Source organism: Pseudoliparis swirei, chromosome 22 (assembly GCF_029220125.1).
Source record: "Pseudoliparis swirei isolate HS2019 ecotype Mariana Trench chromosome 22, NWPU_hadal_v1, whole genome shotgun sequence".
Lineage (NCBI taxonomy): Eukaryota > Metazoa > Chordata > Actinopteri > Perciformes > Liparidae > Pseudoliparis > Pseudoliparis swirei.
This window is the reverse complement of record NC_079409.1, coordinates 753,526-775,009: the sequence shown is the minus strand read 5'-3', so window position 1 is coordinate 775,009 and position 21,484 is coordinate 753,526. Positions and strand designations below refer to the sequence as shown.

General features: G+C 49.0%; 1 protein-coding gene across 1 annotated transcript in view; it reads right to left on the bottom strand.

Annotated features, from left to right (window-relative positions):
* The window catches only part of col6a4a (collagen, type VI, alpha 4a), a 45,190-nt gene that overhangs the window by 13,559 nt on the left and 10,147 nt on the right, over positions 1-21,484 (bottom strand). The window contains exons 2-25 of the mRNA XM_056444504.1: positions 21,274-21,362; positions 20,123-20,731; positions 19,337-19,924; positions 14,787-15,353; positions 13,815-14,435; positions 13,125-13,685; positions 12,427-12,984; positions 11,340-11,918; positions 10,504-11,082; positions 10,067-10,422; positions 9,862-9,940; positions 9,621-9,766; positions 5,499-5,591; positions 5,172-5,225; positions 4,847-4,918; positions 4,755-4,781; positions 4,339-4,383; positions 3,512-3,565; positions 3,374-3,436; positions 1,494-1,559; positions 988-1,041; positions 560-595; positions 365-427; positions 235-297 (exon numbers count right to left, since the gene is read on the bottom strand). Coding sequence (XP_056300479.1) covers positions 235-297; positions 365-427; positions 560-595; positions 988-1,041; positions 1,494-1,559; positions 3,374-3,436; positions 3,512-3,565; positions 4,339-4,383; positions 4,755-4,781; positions 4,847-4,918; positions 5,172-5,225; positions 5,499-5,591; positions 9,621-9,766; positions 9,862-9,940; positions 10,067-10,422; positions 10,504-11,082; positions 11,340-11,918; positions 12,427-12,984; positions 13,125-13,685; positions 13,815-14,435; positions 14,787-15,353; positions 19,337-19,924; positions 20,123-20,731; positions 21,274-21,362 — 6,022 coding nt within the window. The remainder of the gene's footprint in view (positions 1-234; positions 298-364; positions 428-559; positions 596-987; positions 1,042-1,493; positions 1,560-3,373; positions 3,437-3,511; positions 3,566-4,338; positions 4,384-4,754; positions 4,782-4,846; positions 4,919-5,171; positions 5,226-5,498; positions 5,592-9,620; positions 9,767-9,861; positions 9,941-10,066; positions 10,423-10,503; positions 11,083-11,339; positions 11,919-12,426; positions 12,985-13,124; positions 13,686-13,814; positions 14,436-14,786; positions 15,354-19,336; positions 19,925-20,122; positions 20,732-21,273; positions 21,363-21,484) is intronic.

The window sequence follows — 21,484 nt, the reverse complement described above, 5'->3', positions numbered from 1 at the left end:
CAGAAAGAAGTGAGACCAGAAGGAAGTGAGACCAGAAGGAAGTGAGACCAGAAGGAAGTGAGACCAGAAAGAAGTGAGACCAGAAGGAAGTGAGACCAGAAGGAAGTGAGACCAGAAGGAAGTGAGACCAGAAGGAAGTGAGTCCAGAAGGAAGTGAGACCAGAAGGAAGTGAGACCAGAAGGAAGTGAGTCCTGAAGGAAGTGAGGGACACACGTCTCTCAAACTGAACTGACCTGAGGTCCAGGGAGTCCAGTGACCCCTCTTGGCCCAGGTTGACCTCTCAGCCCACTGGTACCCTGCAGAGACCACATGGACCAGGTCAGACTCCAGACCTCCTGGTGGACTCGGACCTTCACCACTCACCTGAGGACCTGAAGCACCGGGGCTGCCCTGGAGTCCTAGAACTCCTGGTTCTCCAGGTGCCCCCTGCACACACACACACACACACACACACACACACACACACACACACACACACACACACACACACACACACACAGTGTGAACATGGTGTCTTTGTGTGACAGCAGCACTGACTCCTCCTCTTCATCACCTCACCTTCCCACCGAGGGCTCCTCTTCTTCCATCTGGACCCTGAACACAAACACCTCATTATAACGTCACCATCAATCATAACAACAACAACAATAATAATATCAATAATAATCATAACAACAATACTACTCCTATAATAACAATGGTAAGTGAAGCAGCGAGCAGCGGCCGGACTGTGTCTCGTTCCTTCGCCACTAGGGGGCGCTGTGACTCCGGGTTGACTACAGTCTGGTGGAGCCACTAGGGGGCGCTGTGACTCTTGGAACATATCCATGCATCATGTGTCCCTGAGTGAGGTGTCACCACATCATGGAAATTAAATGTAACAAAAACTATAACATTATTTGTGCCTTAGCCTGGAATTAAATTATTAATAATAATACTATTAATAATATCAATAATAATATTAGTAATAACCACATGAGTCTCACCGGGTTTCCGAGGAGTCCTCCTTCCCCTGGACGCCCGTCCTGTCCTGGTGTTCCCTACACACACACACACACACACACACACACACACACACACACACACACACACACACACACACACACACACACACACACACACACACACACACACACACACACACACACACACACACACACACACACACACACACACACACACACAGACACACACAGACAGACACACATAGACACACACAGACACACACACACAGACACACACACAGAGACACACACACACATGCACACACGCACACACATAGAGACACACACACAGAGACACACAGAGACACACATGCACATGCACACACACACACACACACAGACACACACACACAGACACACACATACACACACACACACACACACACACACACACACACACACACACACACACACACAGACACACACACACACTTCAGTCAGGTCAGAGACGGTCCACTTCCTGGTCCACGTGACTGGGGGGGTCCTACCGGTAGACCTGCGTTCCCCGGGTCTCCTTTGGCTCCTGGTCTGGTGTCATCAGCCCCCGGTTCCCCCTGAATACAGACTCAGACCCTCAGACCCTCAGTCCTGAAGACCCTCAGACCTTCAGACCCTCAGACCTGAAGACACTCAGACCCTCAGTCCTGAAGACCTTCAGACCCTCAGACCTGAAGACACTCAGACCCTCAGTCCTGAAGACCCTCAGACCTTCAGACCCTCAGACCTTCAGACCCTCAGACCCTCAGTCCTGAAGACCCTCAGACCTTCAGACCCTCAGACCTGAAGACACTCAGACCCTCAGTCCTGAAGACCTTCAGACCCTCAGACCTGAAGACACTCAGACCCTCAGTCCTGAAGACCCTCAGACCTTCAGTCCCTCAGACCCTCAGTTCTTCAGACCCTCAGACCTGAAGACACTCAGACCCTCAGTCCTGAAGACCCTCAGACCTTCAGACCCTCAGTCCTTCAGACCCTCAGACCTGAAGACACTCAGACCCTCAGTCCTGAAGACCTTCAGACCCTCAGACCTTCAGTCCCTCAGACCTGAAGACACTCAGACCCTCAGACCTGAAGACACTCAGACCCTCAGACCTTCAGACCCTCAGACCTGAAGACACTCAGACCCTCAGTCCTGAAGACCTTCAGACCCTCAGACCTGAAGACACTCAGACCCTCAGACCTTCAGTCCCTCAGACCTGAAGACACTCAGACCTGAAGACACTCAGACCCTCAGTCCTGAAGACCCTCAGACCCTCAGACCTTCAGTCCTTCAGACCCTCAGACCTGAAGACACTCAGACCCTCAGTCCTGAAGACCTTCAGACCCTCAGACCTTCAGTCCCTCAGACCTGAAGACACTCAGACCCTCAGACCTGAAGACACTCAGACCCTCAGTCCTGAAGACCCTCAGACCCTCAGACCTTCAGTCCCTCAGACCCTCAGTCCTGAAGTCCTTCAGACCCTTAGTCCTGAAGACCCTCAGACCCTCAGTCCTGAAGACCCTCAGACCCTCAGTCCTGAAGACCCTCAGACCCTCAGTCCTGTGTTTACGTTGTGCAGCTGTGTTTGTTCAGACGTCCAAACACTGTTGCATGATGGTCCGCAGACCTTCACTCCTCCAGTCCCGGGAGACCGGCTCCAAGGTTCCAAGGGATCTTAGAACCTTCTAAGGGATCTTAGAACCTTGGGGGTTTGGAGAGTCCCAAAGGTTCAAAGGGATAATCAGGGTTCAGATGGTTAAGTGGTTCTGGGGTCAGGAGGTCAGGGGGTTTAGGGGTCCAGAGGGTTTAGGGGTCCAGAAGGTTTAGGGGTCCAGAGGGTTTAGGGGTCCAGAGGGTTTCGGGGTCCGGAGGGTTTCGGGGTCCGGAGGGTTTCGGGGTCCGGAGGGTTTCGGGGTCCAGAGGGTTTCGGGGTCCAGAGGGTTTAGGGGTCCGGAGGGTTTAGGGGTCCAGAGGGTTTAGGGGTCCAGAGGGTTTAGGGGTCCAGAGGGTTTAGGGGTCCAGAGGGTTTAGGGGTCCAGAGGGTTTAGGGGTCCAGAGGGTTTAGGGGTCCAGAGGGTTTAGGGGTCCAGAGGGTTTAGGGGTCCAGAGGGTTTAGGGGTCCAGAGGGTTTAGGGGTCCAGAGGGTTTAGGGGTCCAGAGGGTTTAGGGGTCCAGAGGGTTTAGGGGTCCGGAGGGTTTCGGGGTCCGGAGGGTTTCGGGGTCCAGAGGGTTTAGGGGTCCAGAGGGTTTAGGGGTCCGGAGGGTTTCGGGGTCCAGAGGGTTTAGGGGTCCGGAGGGTTTAGGGGTCCAGAGGGTTTAGGGGTCCGGAGGGTTTCGGGGTCCGGAGGTCCAGAGATTTGACGTATGTATTAGAGAGCAGAAACTCACCGGATCTCCTCGGAGTCCTCGCTGTCCTGCCAGACCCGCCTCCCCTCGGATCCCCGGGATGCCCTGAGGACCGACGGATGAACATGAAGCAATGCAGTGATGTCATCGTCAGCGAGGTCACCGGGTCAAAGGTCTTACTGGGTTTCCTGGGTCTCCTCTTGGTCCTCGACCTCCATCTGTTCCAGTCCGCCCCTACAGAACCAGAACCAGAGTCAGAACCAGAACCAGAGTCAGAACCAGAGTCAGAACCAGAACCAGAGTCAGAACCAGAGTCAGAACCAGAGTCAGAACCACAGTGAGCTCAGATCTCATTTCCTCCGCAATGAAACAGTAAAGCTCATAGGTCACACAGAGGTCACTTAGAGGTCACATAGGTCACACAGAGGTCACTTAGAGGTCACATAGGTCACACAGAGGTAACTTAGAGGTCACATAGGTCACACAGAGGTCACATAGGTCACACAGAGGTCACATAGGTCACTTAGAGGTCACATAGGTCACACATAGGTCACTTAGAGGTCACATAGGTCACTTAGAGGTCACATAGGTCACTTAGAGGTCACATAGGTCACACAGAGGTAACTTAGAGGTCACATAGGTCACACATAGGTCACTTAGAGGTCACACATAGGTCACTTAGAGGTCACATAGGTCACACAGAGGTAACTTAGAGGTCACATAGGTCACACAGAGGTCACTTAGAGGTCACATAGGTCACACAGAGGTCACTTAGAGGTCACATAGGTCACACAGAGGTCACTTAGAGGTCACAGAGGTCAGTTAGAGGTCACACAGAGGTAACTTAGAGGTCACATAGGTCACACAGAGGTCACTTCAGAGGTCACATAGAAGTCACACAGAGGTCACATATAGGCCATTTCAAAGGTCACATAGAGATCACATAGAGGTCACAGAGGTCACTTCAGAGGTCATATATGATATGAATGATGCTCTTCATCACTGACCCGTTCTCCGTCGATCCCGTCTAGCCCGTCCTCTCCTTGTTCTCCCTGAAATGATGACGTCATGTCACAACATAAACGATGACGTCATGTCACAACATATACGATGACATCATGTCACAACATAAACGATGACGTCATGTCACACAACATAAACGATGACGTCATGTCACACAACATAAACGATGACGTCATGTCACACAACATAAACGATGACGTCATGTCACACAACATAAACGATGACCAACATAAACGATGACGTCATGTCACACAACATAAACGATGACGTCATGTCACACAACATAAACGATGACGTCATGTCACACAACATAAACGATGACGTCATGTCACACAACATAAACGATGACGTCATGTCACAACATAAACGTCATGTGACCTCAGGTAAGAGCCTCACTCACCCTGTTACCACGGAGACCTCGATAGCCCTGCAGACAGAGAGAGCAGTAGTTAGACTCTTCATCATCATCATCATCACAGCGATGTAACATACCTTCGGTCCTCTGAGCCCAGAACAACCCTGGACCCCCTGAGGTCCAGACGGTCCAGGACCACCACGCTCCCCCTGCAGCACAAAGATACAGTGAGGAGGAGGAGTAGAAGGAGGAGTAGAAGGAGGAGTTACAGTAACAGTTAATGAACAGAAATACATTTAGATCTGAAGCTCAGCTGCTGGTTGATTCAGTTCACTGGACCCACGGGACCCACTGGACTCAGTGGGTCCCGTGGGTCCAGTGGGCTCCTGGTGGTCACCCAGTCCAATGAATTGGAGCTTGAACTGATGAAGATGAAGTGCAGAGTGATGAAGAAGCACTTACAGCGCCGCCCTCGTCTCCGGGGAACCCGGGGACTCCTTTGTGTCCAGGAGGGCCCTGTTGAGAGAGGCCAGCGTCCAATCAGAGCGCAGGACATGTGTCATGTGTCATTTATGATCAGATTCATTTCGATATCATAAACATATTTGTACAATAACATCAAATATGACAATAAATACATATTTAATATAAAATCAGAAAACATATTTCTAAAAAAGAATCATGAGAAACGGATGTTTAATATGAGTGGCTCCCATGATGCATCACTGCTCCTCCACGCCACCAGGCGTGTGTTATGAGTATGACGTGATGAAGTGGACCTCAGGTCACCTTTGACCCCGGGGGCCCCCGGGAGCCCCGGGTGCCTTCAGGGCCGGAACATTTGCACACGACGTTACAGCACTCACGGTCCGCCACGGCGTCCTGCAGAGACACACACACACACACACATGAGACACACTCCTCACACACACACATGAGACACACACACACACACATGAGACACACTCCTCACACACACACATGAGACACACACACATGAGACACACACACACACACACATGAGACACACACACATGAGACACACACACACACATGAGACACACACATGAGACACACACACACACACACACATGAGACACACACACATGAGACACACACACACACACACATGAGACACACACACACACATGAGACACACACACACACATGAGACACACACACACATGAGACACACACACACACACACACATGAGACACACACACATGAGACACACACACACACACATGAGACACACACACATGAGACACACTCCTCACACACACACATGAGACACACACACACACACACACACACATGAGACACACACATGAGACACACACACACATGAGACACACACACATGAGACACACACACATGAGACACACACACACATGAGACACACACACACACACACATGAGACACACACACACACATGAGACACACATGAGACACACACACACATGAGACACACACACACACATGAGACACACACACACACACATGAGACACACACACACATGAGACACACACACACATGAGACACACACACACACATGAGACACACACACACACATGAGACACACACACACACATGAGACACACACACACACACATGAGACACACACACACACATGAGACACACACACACATGAGACACACACACACACATGAGACACACACACACATGAGACACACACATGAGACACACACACACATGAGACACACACACACACATGAGACACACACACACATGAGACACACACACACACATGAGACACACACACATGAGACACACACACACATGAGACACACACACACACATGAGACACACACACACACACATGAGACACACACACACATGAGACATACACACACACATGAGACATACACACACACATGAGACACACACACACACATGAGACACACACACACATGAGACACACACACACATGAGACATACACACACACATGAGACATACACACACACATGAGACACTCCTCACACACAGCTGCTCTGTGTGTGCAGTAGCCCCTCAGCCTGGGGCCCTCAGCCTGGGGCCCTCTGTCTTTATGAGTCGTTGACCGTCTCCTTCCCGTCTGTAACGAGGTCATGATTCACATGTTTCTCACAACTGGAAACAGACGCTCGGGACAAGCTGCAGATTCTTGTGTTCAAAGGGACTACAGATGAAAAACAGCCTCTTGGTAACTCTGGCACGTGGACTGAAATGTTTTTATCAATGTGCACCTTATTCAATAAACCATTACAAAAAACCCCTTCAGGGTCAAGGGCCCTGACTCTGAAGGGGCCCTGACCCTGAAGGGGCCCTTGACCCTGGGTCAGGTACTTAAAGAGTCCGGGCCAACCTGTCTCCATCCTGTTTAGTAAAAAGATCATGTTCAACAACCACAAAGAGACATGAAACAACTACAAAGAGACACAACAACCGCAAAGAGACATGAAACAACCACAAAGAGATATGACACAACCACAAAGACACAACAACCACAAAGAGACATGACACAACCACAAAGAGACATGAAACAACTACAAAGAGACACAACAACCACAAAGAGACATGAAACAACCACAAAGAGACATGAAACAACTACAAAGAGACATGAAACAACCACAAAGAGACATGAAACAACCACAAAGAGATATGAAACAACCACAAAGAGACATGAAACAACTGCAAAGAGACACAACAACCGCAAAGAGACATGAAACAACCACAAAGAGACATGAAACAACCACAAAGACACAACAACCACAAAGAGACATGACACAACCACAAAGAGACATGAAACAACTACAAAGAGACACAACAACCACAAAGAGACATGAAACAACCACAAAGAGACATGAAACAAACTACAAAGAGACATGAAACAACTACAAAGAGACATGAAACAACCACAAAGAGACATGAAACAACCACAAAGAGACATGAAACAACTACAAAGAGATATGAAACAACCACAAAGAGACATGAAACAACCACAAAGAGACATGAAACAACTACAAAGAGATATGAAACAACCACAAAGAGACATGAAACAACTACAAAGAGACATGAAACAACCACAAAGATACATGAAACAACCACAAAGAGACATGAAACAACCACAAAGAGACATGAAACAACCACAAAGAGACATGAAACAACCACAAAGAGACACGAAACAACTACAAAGAGACACGAAACAACCACAAAGAGACACGAAACAACCACAAAGAGACATGAAACAACCACAAAGAGACATGAAACAACCACAAAGAGACATGAAACAACTACAAAGAGACATGAAACAACCACAAAGAGACATGAAACAACTACAAAGAGACATGAAACAACCACAAAGAGACATGAAACAACTACAAAGAGACATGAAACAACCACAAAGAGACATGAAACAATGACAAAGAGACATGAAACAACTACAAAGAGATATGAAACAACCACAAAGAGACACAACAACCACAAAGAGACATGAAACAACCACAAAGAGACATGAAACAACTACAAAGAGACATGAAACAACCACAAAGAGACATGAAACAACCACAAAGAGACATGAAACAACCACAAAGAGACATGAAACAACTACAAAGAGACACAACAACCACAAAGAGACATGAAACAACTACAAAGAGACATGAAACAACCACAAAGAGACATGAAACAACCACAAAGAGACATGAAACAACCACAAAGAGACATGAAACAACCACAAAGAGACATGAAACAATGACAAAGAGACATGAAACAATGACAAAGAGACATGAAACAACTACAAAGAGATATGAAACAACCACAAAGAGACATGAAACAACTACAAAGAGACACGAAACAACCACAAAGAGACACGAAACAACCACAAAGAGACATGAAACAACTACAAAGAGACATGAAACAACCACAAATAGACATGAAACAACCACAAAGAGACATGAAACAACTACAAAGAGACATGAAACAACTACAAAGAGACACAACAACCACAAAGAGACATGAAACAACCACAAAGAGACATGAAACAACTACAAAGAGACATGAAACAACCACAAAGAGACATGAAACAACGACAAAGAGACATGAAACAACTACAAAGAGATATGAAACAACCACAAAGAGACATGAAACAACTACAAAGAGACATGAAACAACCACAAAGAGACATGAAACAACCACAAAGAGACATGAAACAACGACAAAGAGACATGAAACAACTACAAAGAGATATGAAACAACCACAAAGAGACATGAAACAACCACAAAGAGACACGAAACAACTACAAAGAGACATGAAACAACCACAAAGAGACATGAAACAACCACAAAGAGACACGAAACAACTACAAAGAGACACGAAACAACCACAAAGAGACACGAAACAACCAGAAAGAGACATGAAACAACTACAAAGAGACATGAAACAACCACAAATAGACATGAAACAACCACAAAGAGACATGAAACAACCACAAAGAGACACGAAACAACTACAAAGAGACATGAAACAACCACAAATAGACATGAAACAACCACAAAGAGACATGAAACAACTACAAAGAGACATGAAACAACTACAAAGAGACACAACAACCACAAAGAGACATGAAACAACCACAAAGAGACATGAAACAACTACAAAGAGACATGAAACAACCACAAAGAGACATGAAACAACTACAAAGAGATATGAAACAACCACAAAGAGACATGAAACAACCACAAAGAGACATGAAACAACCACAAAGAGACATGAAACAACTACAAAGAGACATGAAACAACCACAAAGAGACATGAAACAACCACACATATTCCAGATGGAGCTGAGCCATTGTTCTCTCTGCCCGGTAACAACAGGAAGTCTTTGGGCTTCTCTTGGAGCTGGACTCACGATCTGCTGCAGCAGGCTGCTGCCCACGCTGCCCATGCCGATGCTGAGCGGGAGCTTGTAGCCGAATCCTCGTCCAAACTCCACCATCTGCAGCTGGGCTGGGTCTCGGGCCCCTTCCAGGGCCACCGTCAGCAGAGCGCTGACCCCTGAGGGAGGAGAGGAGTGCACATCACGGAGTTACATAATCTACTATCATCTAACAGGAATGAAGTGGTCAAGAGAAGGAACATCGTGGCTCTACCAGACTGCCGCAGGAGCTCTGCTTCCTGCTCCAGTGCCATCACGTCCTCATCCAGTCCGTCTGAGAAGATCACCAGAACCTGAGGGGTCACAGGTCAGACTCTGTCCTTCAAGACTCTCTCTGTCTCTGTCTCTGTGTCTCTCTCTCTCTCTCTGTCTCTTTGTCTCTCTGTCTCTCTGTCTGTTTGTGTGTGTGTGTCACTCACCTTCACGCCAGCGTGGGACTGGGTGCTGAAGGTCTTCCTGAAGGCCTTCAGCAGGTCAGCGTTGAAGTAAGTGGGCTCTGCCATGTTCGAGGTCATGACCTTATTCACCACGTCTTTGCTGTGCGGTTCAAAGTTGAAGTCGTAGAGGGAGCGTCCGTCTCGTGCCACCACTTTGTAGGCGATGTTGGTCTTCACGGGTTCCGGACCGACGCAGCACAGACCTGGAACTGAAGAGACGTAGCGGGCGACCTCGGGCAGGAAGGCCTCCAGCTTGGCGTGGCCGCTGACCAGCATCTCGCCAGGAGCTCTGTTTTCACGAGAGATGTCGAATCCGATGGCGACGTCGATGCTGCAGGCTGAAGCAGAGGGGACTCGTCTTTACCGGCTCGGGGCGGGGGACGGGACAGACGGACGGGCAAAGGCACTTTTCAACTCACCACTGGAGTCTTTGATGGGTTTAGATTTGCAGATTGTATCGACCACCTTCTGTTTGATCTTTTCCAGGCCGCCGAAGTTGTGCACAGTGAACAACCTCTCCGCCATGCCCGTGATCTGCAGCAGCTCCAGGTCGTGGACGTGTCCGATGCCGATGGCAAACACCTCGATCCCCAGAGCCCTGAGACGGTCCGCCGCCTCCTCCACGTCATCCTGCGACTCTCCGTCTGTGATCAGCACCAGATTCTGTGAGATCCCTTCGGATCTCCGGCTGCCCCGCGATGCCTCAAAATATTCCCTGATGGAATCCAGGGCCAGGCCGATGTTGGTGCCTCCTCCCAGCTGCTCCATGTCCACGATGTGCTTAGTCACGACCGGCTCGCTGTAAAACTCGTTGAGGTAAAACTCTTTCTGGAAAGTGCTGCTGAACTGGGCGAGTCCTACCCGCACCAAGGTCTCACTGACTTTGAAGCTGTTCACCAGGCTGGTGGTGAACTGCTTCATGGTGTCGTAGTCATTTGGGCCGATGCTGCCAGACTGGTCGATGAGGAAGACCAGGTCCGCCTGCTGCTTCTCACAAACTGTGGAAATAAAGAGAGGAAATGTCTATCAAGACTTCAAGCTCATTCAAAGCTCCTTCTTGGTAGCGTCCACCACTCAAGTCCACTGTGCTCCGCTGACCTGTGGTTACCTGAAGTTAATCGGTCAGTAATATAACCCCATCTGGAGCCCAATTATTGGCTGACATACATTGCTAGAAGGAAGGCTCTTGATTCTGCTCTGAATGTTTCCGTATTACCGTCTCCATTCGGAGTGGATCAGGTGCGATGACACTTACCTGGTTTGGTGGAATTGCAGAGGACATGAGAAATATTGGTGTACAGCGTTTCCAGGGCATCAAAGTTATCCACGTAGAAAACTCTGGACGTGTCGTGACCAGACATGATCTCCAGCTGTGTCCGGTTGGCTCCTTCCACTCCGATACTGAAGACACTGATCCCTTTGTCCTGCAGCGCCACGGATGGAGGGAGCAGACTGTTCCGGTCAGTAGCATCACCGTCTGTGATCACCACAAGAATCTGTGGCACCTGAAGAGCCGCCCGGCCACCATGAGCATCGCTGAAGAACTCTAGAGAGTATGCCAACGCCCTGCCGGTGTAGGTGTCTCCATACGGGGACTTCAGTGCGGAAATGGCCTTAAGAACCTCTCGTTTGGAGTTGTACGTTTTCAGAGTGAAAACCGATTTGGGCTCGTTGGAGTAAAGAATGACCCCGAAGCGAGTCAGGTCCTTGCCCACGGTGGTCTGGTTCACCATTGACCCCATGAACTTCTGCATGCTTCTGAATTTGCTCAGGGTTATGCTCGTAGAGCCGTCAACCAGGAAAATGATGTCAGCTCGTTCAGTCTTCTTACACTCTGGTGGTAGATAACGGACAGAGAGCACACTGGGTCAAAGGGAGGTGAGCCGTGAACATGAGGAGCAACATTCCTACGCTTGTTTTCCATCCACACACTCTAAAGCTGACTCATTAGATACATTCCATGGTAAATGGACTCTACTTGTATTTCTGTTTCACTTTAAAGTGCTTCAATACTACATGTCCTCATTCACCCATTAACACCCATTCATACACTGAAGGGAGGAGCTACCTGCCCATCACAACTAACTCACATTCACACACCGTAGAACAGCTATGGGAGCAACTAGCCTAAGGAAACATGGACTAGTGGAGCCGGGGATCGAACCACCGATCTTCTGATTGAAGGATGACCTGCTCTACCAATAAGCCTTAGACAGATCAACAATGTAAATCCTCAATATCCCAAGACTAGACGTGAGTCAAAGAGTTCAGGACAACAGAGGGAGAATGTCTTACCGACACTGAAGCTCAATCATTGAGTTGACCTGAAGGTTCAGTCTTACCTCTCTCTGGGTCACAGAGCTCCATGGCCACCTGGCTCTCCAAGTCCTTCAGAGCATCAAAGTTCCTCTCAACATACGTCCTGTCTGGTGAGCCGCTGATCTCCAGGAGTTGGGTGGTGTTGGCGTCCACCACTCCGATGGCATAGACCAACACTCCCTTGGCCCTCAGATCCTCGGCTGGGCCTTTGACCTGGTCTTGGGCCTCCCCGTCTGTTATCACAACCAGCCTCTGCCTCATGCCAGGACGCCCTCCTTTGGATGCATCAAAGTACTGTGACACGTCAGTAATGGCTCCACCTGTGAGCGTGCCTCCACCAACCTGCTGCATGTCATCAATGGCCTTGGACATGTCTTCCTTGCTGTAGTAGAGGTTGAGGGGGAAGGCCAGTTGTTGGACGGTGCTGAACTGCATGACACCGACGTGGACCTGGTTCTGCCCAATGAGGGACTTGCCCATGACAGATTTCATGAAGTCTTTCATTTTCTGGTAGTCTTGTGGAAAGATGCTCCCAGAACTGTCAATCAAGAAAAGGAGGTCGCCCGGTGTGTCTTTGCAAGCTGTGGACACAGTGGACGGACATGTTAGGGTGGCATCCCTCTTTATCCTGCTAACCTTGCCCGGGCCTTTTTAGAACAATGCAATGTATTCTCTGATGTAGAAAACAAAGGGCCTCCAACATCCAGTCCAGCATTCTTACCGTCTTGAGAACAGATGTCTGTGATGATGTCGTCCTTGATGGGCCTCAAAGCATCAAAGTTATTGACAAAGAAAGTCCTCTTGGGGTCACCGGAGATCTCTCCCAACTCAACAGCATCGGCATTCTTCACCCCGATGGCGTAGACGATGACGCCCTGCGCCCTCAGTTTCTCTGCGGGAACCTTGACCTCATCGGAGGATTTGCCATCAGTGATGACCACTAGGTACTCCGGGACCTTGTGACCACGAGTTACCATGGCTCTAGCAAAGTGCGGGCCCATGAACTCGAGAGCTCTTCCGGTCTCGGTCCCACCTCCTATCTGTCTAATGCCCTCGACAGCCTTCTCCAAAGTCTTTGCATCGGTGTACTCCGTCAGATCAAATTCTAAATCTGGCGAATCTGCGTATTTTACAACCCCCATGCGGACATGTTGTGACCCAATACGGAAGGTATGTAGGAACTCAGTAATGAACATCTTCATGTCTTTAAAGTCTTTGGGGTAAATACTCCCCGAGTGATCAATCAGGAAGAAGATGTCCGCCTCGTCCATTTGTACACAGCCTGGAAGAGTAAAAGAACAATGCATTATTATCCATGCTGTCAATGATTCTACCTCTTTCAACTTTGACCTTTAACATATTTTCAGACGTATTCAACAAAGCCAGTTTTGAAACAAATGGTGGCTCAGACCTTCTTTGATGCCGGTTCTTCTTGTACTGAGTGAGACCGCTTTCCGAAGGATGTTATGGCACAGCATTTTCTGCAAGCTCTGCTCGAGTGATTTCAGTTTGGCAAAACTATCCACGATGAACTTGTGCTTATGGGGCGGATGAGACGCCATCTCCACCAGCTGGGCGTCGTTGGCATCTTTGACCCCGACTGCGTAAACCGTGATTCCATCTCTTCGAAGGTTAGCTGCTGCTGTGCTCACGTTGTCTTGGGATTCACCGTCTGTGATCACCACCGCCACCTGCTGGACACCCTTTGCTCGCCTGCTCCCTCTCTGCGCGATGAAAACCTCTTTCAGGGCAAACTCGAGGGCCTTCCCAGTGTTCGTACCGCCGCCACGATAAGGCAGAATCTTGATGAACTTCAGCAGCTCCTTCTTGTCGTTGAAGGTGTTGAGGTAGACCTGCGCTGTGGACTTCTCGTTGTACGTGACGATGCCCACTCGGACTCGAGAGGGACTGACTTCCAGGCCGTTCACAACCGAGTGGAGGAAAGTCCGCACCAGCTGGAAGTTGGGGGTCCCGATGCTTCCAGACTCATCGACGATGAACACGATGTCGGCCACTTTGGCTGCTTTGCAATCTGTGAATGGGTTGAATCATCACAACACCGTTACACATACTTCACAGAATGTTCAACCAGTCACAGACATTTCCAGAGGAAAGACGGACTAAGGTCATTAGACAAGTGTTTACATTCGGAGGTTCTGGTTCACACTTCATGCATTACATGGAGGCTAGTGCAGTGAAGCCCTACAGGGCTGCAGCTACGGCCCTCTGGAGTGTTCACATCTACAAGTTAAAGAAGGTGGAGTGAACAACCAGCACAACTTCAGGTATACGCTCACCTCAGATCTCAGGTGTGCGATAGACCAACACAACATCAACGTTATGAAACTGGTCAAACTGGGGGTTAAATACAAACGTCGTGTACCTCCAGTGAGGATGGTCTCCATCTCCTCTCTTTCAAAGATGGCCCTGAGAGCGGGTACAGTGGCGATGGACTGGTAGGTGTGCGGCGCAGTGGCAACGACGCGCATCTCCTGCATGGACGCACCGAGGCTCATGCCCACCACGGTGACTCCGGAGGACTTGATCAGACGGGACTCCTTATACATGGGATCGTCCGAGTCTTTTCCACTTATAACGACGAGGAACTGCCGGTAGCCCTGGGCTGCCCGGCTCCCCGCCTCACTGGTGAAAAAGTTTGTGCTGGCAAACTCCAACGCGCTGCCCAGTTTACGAGGCTCGCCGGGCTGCAGTCTGCGCTGGCGGAAACGCTTGACCGCGGTCTGAGTGTCCTCTTTGGTTTGGATGGCACTGAGAAGAAATTCAACCCTGATATCTGGACCGTACTGGGCCAAGCCAAGACGGTAGGCGGAGGCTCCGATGTTCATCTGATTGACCAGTCGGGTGAGGAGGGCCCTGACCTGCTGGAAGTCTGCCGGAGACATGCCACTGTCCACCAGGAAGAAGATGTCTGCAAACCGCTCCTCCAAGGCTGGAAGAAACCAAAGAGCAGTGAGAGGACCTGTGTTATGGAACAAACTTTTTAAACCCTCATGTAGTGTTCAAGATCAGCGTGCATCTCACCCACCGAGGTACTGAATCAGAGATGTGACTTTCATCTCAGCATGTTGGATGACCTGCAACTTCTTTATGTTAAACTCAGACAAAACCGAAGTAATTTTACTCGGCCCTGAGCACCTCAGAGATCAATGATCTGGTGATGTGGTTTCTGTAGACGGCATTGCCCTGGCATCCAACACCACTGTAAAGAATCTTGGCGTTATCTTTGATCTGGACTTGTCCTTTAACTCCACGTAAAGCAAATCTCAAGGACTGCATTCTTTCATCTACGTAATATTTAAACAATCAGGCACATCTTGTCTCAAAAAGATGCAGAAAAATTGGTTCACGCGTTCGTTACTTCGAGACTGGATTACTGCAACTCCTTATTATCAGGCTGCTCTATAAGTCTCTTAGGTCAACTCCTTATTATCAGGCTGCTCTATAAGTCTCTTAGGTCAACTCCTTATTATCAGGCTGCTCTATAAGTCTCTTCGGTCAACTCCTTATTATCAGGCTGCTCTATAAGTCTCTTAGGTCAACTCCTTATTAGGCTGCTCTATACGTCTCTTAAGTCAACTCCTTATTATCAGGCTGCTCTATAAGTCTCTTAGGTCAACTCCTTATTACCAGGCTGCTCTATAAGTCTCTTAAGTCAACTCCTTATTATCAGGCTGCTCTATACATCTCTTAGGTCAACTCCTTATTATCAGGCTGCTCTATAAGTCTCTTAAGCCAACTCCTTATTATCAGGCTGCTCTATAAGTCTCTTAGGTCAACTCCTTATTATCAGGCTGCTCTATACATCTCTTAAGTCAACTCCTTATTATCAGGCTGCTCTATAAGTCTCTTAAGTCAACTCCTTATTATCAGGCTGCTCTATAAGTCTCTTAGGTCAACTCCTTATCAGGCTGCTCTATACGTCTCTTAAGTCAACTCCTTATTATCAGGCTGCTCTATACGTCTCTTAGGTCAACTCCTTATTATCAGGCTGCTCTATAAGTCTCTTAAGTCAACTCCTTATTATCAGGCTGCTCTATAAGTCTCTTAAGCCAACTCCTTATTATCAGGCTGCTCTATAAGTCTCTTAGGTCAACTCCTTATTATCAGGCTGCTCTATAAGTCTCTTAGGTCAACTCCTTATTATCAGGCTGCTCTATAAGTCTCTTAAGTCAACTCCTTATTATCAGGCTGCTCTATAAGTCTCTTAAGTCAACTCCTTATTATCAGGCTGCTCTATAAGTCTCTTAGGTCAACTCCTTATTATCAGGCTGCTCTATAAGTCTCTTAAGTCAACTCCTTATTATCAGGCTGCTCTATAAGTCTCTTAAGTCAACTCCTTATTATCAGGCTGCTCTATAAGTCTCTTAGGTCAACTCCTTATTATCAGGCTGCTCTATAAGTCTCTTAAGTCAACTCCTTATTATCAGGCTGCTCTATAAGTCTCTTAGGTCAACTCCTTATTATCAGGCTGCTCTATAAGTCTCTTAAGTCAACTCCTTATTATCAGGCTGCTCTATAAGTCTCTTAAGCCAACTCCTTATTATCAGGCTGCTCTATAAGTCTCTTAAGTCAACTCCTTATTATCAGGCTGCTCTATAAGTCTCTTAGGTCAACTCCTTATTATCAGGCTGCTCTATAAGTCTCTTAGGTCAACTCCTTATTATCAGGCTGCTCTATAAGTCTCTTAGGTCAACTCCTTATTATCAGGCTGCTCTATAAGTCTCTTAGGTCAACTCCTTATTATCAGGCTGCTCTATAAGTCTCTTAAGTCAACTCCTTATTATCAGGCTGCTCTATAAGTCTCTTAAGTCAACTCCTTATTATCAGGCTGCTCTAATAAGTCTCTTAAGTCAACTCCTTATTATCAGGCTGCTCTAATAAGTCTCTTAAGTCAACTCCTTATTATCAGGCTGCTCTATAAGTCTCTTAGGTCAACTCCTTATTATCAGGCTGCTCTATAAGTCTCTTAGGTCAACTCCTTATTATCAGGCTGCTCTATAAGTTTCTTCAGTCAACTCCTTATTATCAGGCTGCTCTAATAAGTCTCTTAGGTCCCTCCAGTTGATCCAGAATGCTGCAGCTCGTATTCTCACTAAACTAAGAACAGAGATCACATCACTCCTGCACTAGCTGCTCTGCACTGGCTCCCAGTAAAATCAAGAATCACTTTTAAAATTCTTCTCTTAACCTACAAAGCCTTGATTGGTGATGCACCATCATATCTTAAGGAGCTTGTAGTACCATATTGCCCCACTAGAGAGCTACGCTCACTAAATGCGGGACTACTTGTAGTTCCTAGAGTCTTAAAAAGTAGAATGGGAGCCAGAGCCTTTAGTTATCAAGCTCCTCTTTTATGGAACCAGCTTCCACCTTCAGTCCTGGAGGCTCCGCCCCCCTCATGTAGACTGAAGACTTTCCTCTTTGACAGAGCTCATAGTTAGGGCTGAATCAGGTTCACCTGGTCCAGCCCCTTGATATGCTGCTATAGGCTTATAGCTGCCGGGGGACGTTTTAGGATGCACTGAGTACCTATCTCCTCTTTTTTCTCTCCTTAAGGATGAATTTTCATCTCTCAATCACACGTTACTAACTCTGCTTTCTCCCCGGAGTCCTTGTGACTTCACGTCTCATGGGGTCATCGGACCCTATGAGACGACATAGATCCTATCTGCTGATGGATCGTCTGGGACGTGGAATTCCTGCTCCTGACTACGCCACTGTCCTGTTGAGACTCCGCCCACTGTTGAGACTCCGCCCACTCCTCCTCCCCACCGCCATCTGATGGATCGTGGAGGTCTCCATCGTCGAATATGCCTCCTATGAACTATTCATACACTCTGTCACATTCATTGAATGTATTTTAACTCTAATCTGTCCTTCTGGTCACATGACATCTATTGTTCTGTCCATCCTGGAGAGGGATCCTCCTCTGTTCTCTCCTCAAGGGTTCTGACCTTTTCCCCCTGAAGGGTTATTTGGGAGTTTTTCCTGGTCCGATGTGAGGTTTTGGGGCAGGGATGTCTATGTGTACAGATTGTAAAGCACTCCGAGACAAATTTGTAATTTGTGAAATTGGGCTATACAAATAAACTGAATTGAATTGAAAAATGTTTCATATTTAGTGTCTTAAGAATGGCCCTGTACTCATTAGCATTGGACACATACTAGTATTGTTCTCACAGGCTGAAAGGCCGGTCAGTCCCACAGAAAGGGACTCAACCTGCTCATGGTGATCCTGATCTGGAGGTTCTTCTTTCTGTGGGGACCTAGAGTTGAATGTTGTGTCTTAATGTTGGCTGACCTCAAGCTAGAAGCAGAGCTTGTTTCATACATCTCTGCAGAGCGTTCATGAGGGCTCAAACATGAGGGCTCAAACATGTGATGTGGAACAATATACAGTGTTTCCCCCACCATTCTATCAGGGTGGCGGCCCGCCACCCTGTAATTTTCTCCATCTCGCGCGCCGCAGAGCTCCGATGCGTGCACACAGGTGAGCACACTCCCAGTAGCCGGCAGAGAGCGTTGAATATGCCGCTTGAAAAACAAACCGCTATATCTGCATTTTTAAAAACGCGCGCCGTAGGTGCCCTTTCCTATCTCAGGGGGGCATCATGTAGGAGTTATGCTTAGGGCACCGACATGGCAAGCAGCAGCAGCAGCGGCACCCCCCCCTGAAGCTGTAAACCTAGGGGAAACACTGATATATGCTTTAAAATGAAATTTATTTATAAAACACAGTTTGATGTCACGATAACTCTTGTAATCTGTCTATTGAAACTTCTCTATCATTATGTTCTGGAGTGGCTGAGGCTCCGTTTCATCAGAGATGTGTTGACTCCTCGCTGCTCGTGAAGTGACTTTCAAGTTGAAACAAACCTGCTGCGTAATAGTTCTGGTTCTGGTTGGCCTTACCTTGCCTCTGGTCCTCCACAGAGATGCACACAGTGTGCAGCAGACGGTCCTTCAGCATCTTCAGAGCCTGGTAGTTCGCGATGGAGGACAGGAAGCGATCTGGAGGCCGGTTAGCAATGGACTCCAGCTCCTTCCGGTTGGCTTCTCCCACCCCGATGCCGAATACGATGACCCCGTGCTGCCGCAGGCTCTTGGCGGGCGCCATCACATCGTCCGTGGAGTCTCCGTCCGTGATGACCACGGCAATCTGAGGCACCCGTCGGTTCGCTCGGCTCCCCGCCTCCTCTGTGAAATAGTTCTCTTGGAGGTACGTGATGGCTTCGCCCGTTTCCGTGCCTCCGGTCTGGTAGGAAAGAGCGTCCACTGCAGCCAGCAGGGACGTCTTGTCCATGTGATCCTTCAGCAGGAACTCGGTGGTGGCTTCATCGCTGTACTGAGCCAAGCCGATGCGAACCTTGTCGGGTCCGATGTCCAGACCGTTGACTACGCTGCGGAGGAACTGCCGGATCTCCTGAAAGTTACCGATTCCGATGCTGGAGGAGCCGTCCACCAGGAAGACGATGTCGGCCACGGTGGCTTTGGCACATTCTGGACAGGAGGGAGAAAACATTCAGCAAGTGGAGCGACATGCTGAGCGTGAGCTTGTGTACCCAGTCACCCCATCTCTGAAGTCTCAAGGCTTCAGGGATCTGACTTCAGAGTGAATTATGTTACATGTGTACGCTCATCTGAACCGCTTAGTAATACTCACTGAAGCACCGGGCTGTGTGGGATGAAACCTTTTACCTTGAGACAGTTGCAGGAGTTGCCGTTTGACCTCCTCTACCGTGGTGCGGAGCGTCTGCACGATGTTCTGAGAGATCTCCTGCAGCGCTGCAAAGTCAGACACGCTGTACACGTGCTGGCTGTGAGGCTGCGTGGCCATCTCCATCAACTGGTCTTCATCCGCATCTTTGATACCAATCGCATACAAAACGATCCCCTTTCTCTTCAGGTCTTGGGCGTGGGACTCGACGTCGTCTTGTGACTTGCCGTCGGTGATCACCACAGCGATCTGTGGCACGCTCCGGCCCCCTCGGCTTCCGGCCTTCTCCACAAAGTGCTCCTTCAGCATGAAGTCCAGGCCCAGGCCCGTCTGGGTGCCGCCGCCCATGTAGGGAAAGCTGCTGATGTACTGGAGGATGTCCTCTTTGCTCCGATAGGTGTTGAGCAGGAACTCACTGCGCGGGGTGGTGCTGTACTGGACCAGCCCGATGCGGACCTGCTCGGGCCCCACGTCGAAGCTGCTGACCAGCGTGGACAGAAACTGACGGATCTGTTGGAAGTTTTCAGCGCCGATGCTCCACGACCCGTCCACCATGAAGACGATGTCGGCTACAGCCTCTTGAGTGCAGACTGAGAGGGAAGGTCGTCGTGTCAGGGAGAGGTCTTCAGAGGGCCCCAAGGGCCTCCAGGGGAGCGCGAAGCAAGGAGCAGCTCTGAGGACGCGAGCCAGTCCAAGGTGAAAAGCGTGATTGGGTTGTTTGTGATGTGTGCAAGCCAGAGGGGAGAAAGGTGAGCAGCCCGACAGAAGGATCTACAGGGATCTACAGGGATCTACTCTGACAGCACTCAGTGAGGGAAGGGAAGTGGTGGGTGGTGCTCACCTCCGTCAGACACAGCTCAGCTGACCCGACTCTCCTTACATACCCTTTCAGTGCTAGAAACTCCTCAATGAGACTCAAACTAAGTATGTTGCCTAACCTTAACCCCCCTCTGCCTGCGTTTGGATCCACATGTTTGATTCCCCAGGGCGGTGCTGCTGGACCGTGCCCCGGTGGAGGCATGGTGACGGAGCGGTGCGGGTTAGTAACGGGCTCACATACTCAGTGCTCCTACAGATGCTTTCATGTGCTGGTATGCAGGAAGTTAAATCATTGCTACATAATCACACCCACCTGTTTTGTCAGCGGCGTTGCAGTAGAAACACACCGCCACCATGAGGCCGAGCAGAAGACCCCGCCTCCCTTCCATCTCTGGTTTCTCTCTGCAACACAAAGGGGAACATGAGAGCAGGAGATCTGTTTCCCATCAGGCTCAGTGGGCTTCACAGAAGATGAGAACAGGCCACGCCCACCTCGACTCCACATGAAGACAGTTGGCTTCCCC